The following is a 5,545-nucleotide window of genomic DNA, read 5'->3' as shown; positions in this document are numbered from 1 at the left end:
TGGTGGGATGACTACCCTTTGGATGATTCACAATAAACTTGTTAACGTGAAACTAATTTTGCCTCGTCCAACCATTGATATATATACAGATTATGCAGTTTCATGCAACAATGAAAGGTCCCAAGTTAAACAATCGGAGCACGATCCCGACGACTTCTGCGAAAGTACGCCCCCTTGCTCAACGCCAGTCGCTCCAGCCTCCACTAGATATGGATTAGTGTGTCTGCTTCTTGTGTGTGGGGGGGGCTTATTGTTGAGCTGGTGCCCCCCACCCAACCCCACCCCCAAGCAGCCAGGGGGGATCCCAAAAAGGCGTTTTGGCATGTTCCCAAGATGATGGTCGTGGAGGCATAGAAGAAATCCATATCCTCCTCTATGCACGGATTCCCCAGACCCACCCAAAGTCTATCCGATTCCTTACATTCATACCAAGGCGAGAGCCCTTGCGAATTTATTAGTGTCGAGGATCCCAAGGCCTTCATACTCCTTGGGGCGGCATACCACCTAATAGTTTACCTTGCACCTAGCTCCCGTGTTTCTATCCGAACCTGACCAGAGAAAGGCTCTCTCCAGCTTTCTGATTTTGCGGAGGGAGCTGGGCGGCACGATGAGAGGCGTGATGGCAAAAACTGCCTTGGAGGCTATGACCGATTTGACTAGGGTCGCGCGCCCAATGGTAGTGATGTTTTGCCCGTCCCAGGTGGTGAGCTTCTTAGCCGCCTTTTCCTCTAGATATTGGAAATCCACTGATTTAAGCTGCCTGACTGAGAGGGGTAGGCCCAGGTATTTCATCGGAAAAGATGTTCTGGCCACCGGGACACCACTAAGAACGTGATCAAGGTCAACGTTGGCACATCGAATGGGCACCACCGATCTCTTGTGGATTTTAGTGCATAGCCCCATGACCTCACCGAAGCCCTTCAGGATGGTGGAGAGGTTGTCAATGTCGTTTTTAATCGATGCCATGAAAATAGTAGCGTCATCTGCATAAAGGGAGGTTCTCATTAACGTTCCACGTCCTCTAACCTTGTGCAGCAGGCTCTTTCTGGTTGCCAGCTCAAGAATTTGATGGAGCGGGTCAACGGAAAGCACGAAGAGCAAGGGCGAAATCGGCTCTCCCTGTCGGAATCCGCGCCCATGTTTGATTTGGGGGGGCGTTGAGAAGGAGCTACAAAGATGACGAACATAAGAGTGCAGCGACCCAATCCCGGAATTTGCTCAGGAAGCCCTTCCTCTGCAAGAGATCAAGGATGTATTCCCATTTGACCGAGTCAAAAGCCTTTCTAATATCCAACTTGAATAGGAGGGGAGGCGTCTTGCGCTTGTGGAGTCGGCGAGCATAGTTACACATATACATGAAGTTGCCATGAATGCTTCTCTTCTTTATGAAGACGCTTTGGGCGTTGGATACAAGAGAGTCCATATGAGGAGCAAGACGCACAGAAAGCACTTTAGCGATGAATATGAATATATGGGACCTAGAAGTTTGCCAAGTACGTCATCCAGAGTCCTATTTGCGATGTATGAATTTTGACTTGCATAGGTGGCAATCTACGTTGCATGAACTTTGACTCGCATAGGTGGAAGGTTGACTACTGCCGTGTGGCAACTTTTTTCACAACCCCCCTCATCAAAGACCATCTCTTCTGGTTTTTGTAAAAAAAATCCCACATGGCAGGGGTCAACCTACCATCCATGCAGTGCGGATATGACTGCGGGTAACACAATTAGCAAATTTTTAGGATTCATATGTACATTTTCGTAGTATTAGGACTAACTTGATATCCCTCGAATAGTTGTAGGGCTAGTGGTGTATTTCATTCTTTAGAGAAAAAAACTTAAGCTCCTTTGGTTTGCAGAAATTTTATAGGAATTCTGTAGGATCCTACTCCATCCGTTCCTAAATATAAGACATTTTAGAGATTACACTATGAACTATATACGGATGTACATAGACATGTTTTAGAGTGTAGATTCACACATTTTGCTCTGTACATAGTCTACTAGGAAAATCTTTAAAATGTCTTATATTTAGGAACGGAGGGAGTATCTTTCATATTTCGTAGGCAAAAATACATTAACTTAGACCTAACAGATAAATTCCTATCATTAGTTCAGACCCCATGCTACTACTAGTATAGTGGAGTATTGTAGTTTGAAGGTCCTACCCTACGGTCCTACCCACGCCATGATTGATTAATTACCTAACACATTAGCCAGGCGAACGCGCGTAATGCCAATCTGTTCAACGACAAGCACGCATGGGGATCCGTCTCACGTATTCATACCGCTCTCTGATCGGCAACACTGTTGAGCAGATCATGCCTAGATGCATGGTTCAAGTTGGATGCTCCACTTGATTTGAAGGTGTCTCCACTTCCCCATTCTGTGCTTACTTCCTCTAACATGATTATTATAAATCGTGTAATTTGCAACGTACTTCCACAATGGAAACGCACTTCCTCCTGAGTAATATTGTATAATGGCCATCGTGATGGTTTTAGCGAGTAGCAAGAGACAATCATACGGAGGCCGCATTGCACCGTACCATGATCATCGAGGTACGGGCGTACGTACGGCCTGGGATCTTTCGTACGGCCAGAAGTTGACACGCGTCGTCGTCCGGTCATGGGTCCCACACGGATGCATACCCCTTTCCCAATTTAGACTGGATCCGCCCCTCTCCTCTTTTCAATTCCTACTAATCATCCGTGCTACAGCTAAGCTACTCCAACCGTACGTGTGCCTGAGAAATGGTGTTCTGCGATCGGATCTCGACGCGTCTCCCTCAGCCTGTGAGAAGAAGCCAGAAAGATAGTCCAGCTCCAGGCTGTTCCTTCATAGACCCATACCACATCGGACCTACACCAGGCTACAGCCCAATCAATCGACCAAAACCTAGCCAGCAGCCACGCAGTTCTTTTTCAGGGTGCCATCACGCAGTTAATCTGACGACGTCGGCTTGTAACCAAACTCCAAAGGATCGACGACTACAACGATATTAATTCTTCATTCCAACAACCAGTTTGGTGGGCGTGCGTGTGACGATGCCTATGGTCTGTTTCGGCGCACTTTTGCTCCATTACTGCTTGTGACAAGGCTAGCGAGCCTGCAGCTAGCACCGGTAAATTACTTTTGAGTGTCCTTTGCTGTCCTTTGCAACAGCGTATGCATGCATGTACACTCGGTCCACGAAGATGTGGAGCAACAGCCGTGAAGTGGTCAGACTGCAACGGCACATCGATGCCTCCATCGTCCGTCCCACAGTGCATCTGCCAGGAAGGCATTATTATTGCGCGCCAATCATGAAAGCAAATGATGAGCTTAACATAGTAGCCAGCGTACGTATGAAGTGACACCGATCCTGTGGCAGCAGTGCCCCCGCCACCCCCCGACTCGACTCCTATATAAGCCCACAAAGATCGCGCCCATTTCTGCACCGCATCCCACACTCTTTGATCATCCTCCGTCGTGACGCATCGCGCAGGAACCGATCGACAGATCGATGGACGAGCCGGGCAAGGAGCAGTGTCCGAACCAGAGCTCCTCCTCCCAGTCTCAGTACAGGGGCGTGAGGAAGAGGAAATGGGGCAAGTGGGTGTCGGAGATCCGGCAGCCCGGCACCAAGACCCGCATCTGGCTCGGCAGCTTCGAGTCGGCCGAGATGGCGGCGGTGGCGCACGACGTGGCGGCGCTGCGGCTGCGCGGCCGGGACGCGCAGCTCAACTTCCCGGGGTCGGTGGACAGGCTGCCCCGGCCGGCGAGCTCGCACCCGGACGACGTCCGTGCCGCCGCGGCGGAGGCGGCTGAGCTCGTGCGGGGCGAGCCGGCGCTGGTGGCGCGCGAGTGCCCCGGGTGGGAGCTGGTGGGCGGGAGGGGGAGCGACGAGGAGTTCGAGGTGGACTCGCCCAGGCTATGGGCCGAGATGGCGGAGGCCATGCTGCTGGAGCCGCCTGCATGGGCCACGGGCACCAGCGAGATGGACCAGGCCGCGCAGTGCTGGTCTCACGGGTCACTCTGGGACGCCTATTGAGCTCGGCCCGTCGGCCAATGCGTATGGTTGGCCGTTAACTAGGGGGTACGTCCACCTCAAAAAAAAAAAAAAAAAAAAAACTAGGAGGTACGTAACGTACGTACGTGCCATTGACCTCAGTACCTTGCAACTCTTTCTCTTGAGAGGGGTACATGGAGTCTACGCCCAACGTGAGGCGTTCGAGCCTCACGGGGCTACTCAGAACTAGCCTCCGTGTGTGCACGAATGTGTGATGTGTGTGTGTGTTTTCTTTTCGTTGCATTTGGCTTGAGATCCTTTGTGGCGTCGTATCGGCCTGTATCGGGTTTGTTAGTTGGCTCACTACCAGCATATAATCCGGGATTCTAAGTTGCTCACTGCAATGATCCTTTGAGCTTATATTTATTATGATTATAATAATTTTATGACGGAAAAAGAATCTCTACTATTAAAGCAGAATCGAACGTCGTGATGATTCAATCAGGTGGATGGTTCGACCTCCCATCCCACCCATCTATCGCATGCAGTAAAAAAATCGCTATATCCCGCTGCAGAACGAGTCCAACTGCCACTTTCCCACCCCACCTCTCCTCACCCCTCGTTCCCGATCTCGTCTCTCTCCTTCCAAAAATCATCCCAAATGGCCGCCGCCGCCTCCTTCCTCGCCGCTCCCTCCCCGCTCGCCCGCCGGCCGCGCCCGCGCCATTCCCTCCGCCACCTCGCGCGCGCCGCGGCCGTCAGGCCGTCGACCGGCCCCCTCGCGCCCCCCTCCTCGCCGAGCCCGCGGCCGCCGCCTCCTTCCTCGCCGCGCCCTCCCCGCTCGCCCGCCCGCCGCGCCCGCGCCATTCCCTCCGCCACCTCGCGCGCGCCGCGGCCGCCAGGCCGCCGACTGCCCCCCTCGCGTCCCCACCTCGCCGAGCCCGCGGAGGCCGCTCCGGGACCTGGCGTTGCGCGACCTGGCGGCGGGCCGCGTCGCCAAGGCCGCGCGGCGGGCGCTGGCGGCCGCCGCGGGGCCCCTGGTCGTCGCGCTCGCCTCCGCCGCGCTGATCCTTGGGGACATCGGGCGCGCATCCGCGTTCGTCGTCGCCACGCCGTGGAAACTGCAGGCCAACGAGCTCGCCATCGTGCGCCTCTTCAAGGACAACACCCCCTCCGTCGTCTACATCACCAACCTCGTCGTCCACATGGCTGATTGCCTCGGCTGGTAAGCTCTTTACCTTTCTCTTCCTTTCCGTCTTAATGTACGGTTCTCTTATTGTTCTGTTTGTTTACTAGCTAATATACAACTTGAGCTTAATCTTGATTTCATGGTTATGACCCTGCACTTTTATTGTTGATACATATTATTCCACTATTTTCTTGGTTATATTGTTCTTCTATTTCATGACTCCATGTGATTTCTTCATGGTTTGTGCCAAGTATAGAACATTTTTTTCTCTCAATAATTTTCCAAACACAATGCTGGTTCATATGCCTAGCACCTGCTAACAAAATCTCAGTTATCTGCAAGGTATATCTAATCATTTTGTTTTC

The 5,545-nt window shown here is 52.4% G+C and overlaps 1 protein-coding gene across 1 annotated transcript; it reads left to right on the top strand.

Annotated features, from left to right (window-relative positions):
- The first annotated feature begins 3,453 nt into the window (after positions 1-3,453).
- On the top strand, positions 3,454-4,421 carry LOC123430317 (ethylene-responsive transcription factor ERF022-like). The gene has a single exon (XM_045114183.1). The coding sequence runs from the start codon at positions 3,506-3,508 to the stop codon at positions 4,031-4,033; it is 528 nt and encodes a 175-aa protein (XP_044970118.1). The 5' UTR covers positions 3,454-3,505; the 3' UTR covers positions 4,034-4,421.
- The last annotated feature ends 1,124 nt before the right edge of the window (positions 4,422-5,545 follow it).

The sequence above is a fragment of the Hordeum vulgare genome, chromosome 2H, assembly GCF_904849725.1.
Source record: "Hordeum vulgare subsp. vulgare chromosome 2H, MorexV3_pseudomolecules_assembly, whole genome shotgun sequence".
In the NCBI taxonomy this organism is placed as follows: Eukaryota; Viridiplantae; Streptophyta; class Magnoliopsida; order Poales; family Poaceae; genus Hordeum; species Hordeum vulgare.
The sequence above is the reverse complement of the archived record's forward strand: the minus strand, read 5'-3'. Positions and strand labels throughout refer to the sequence as shown.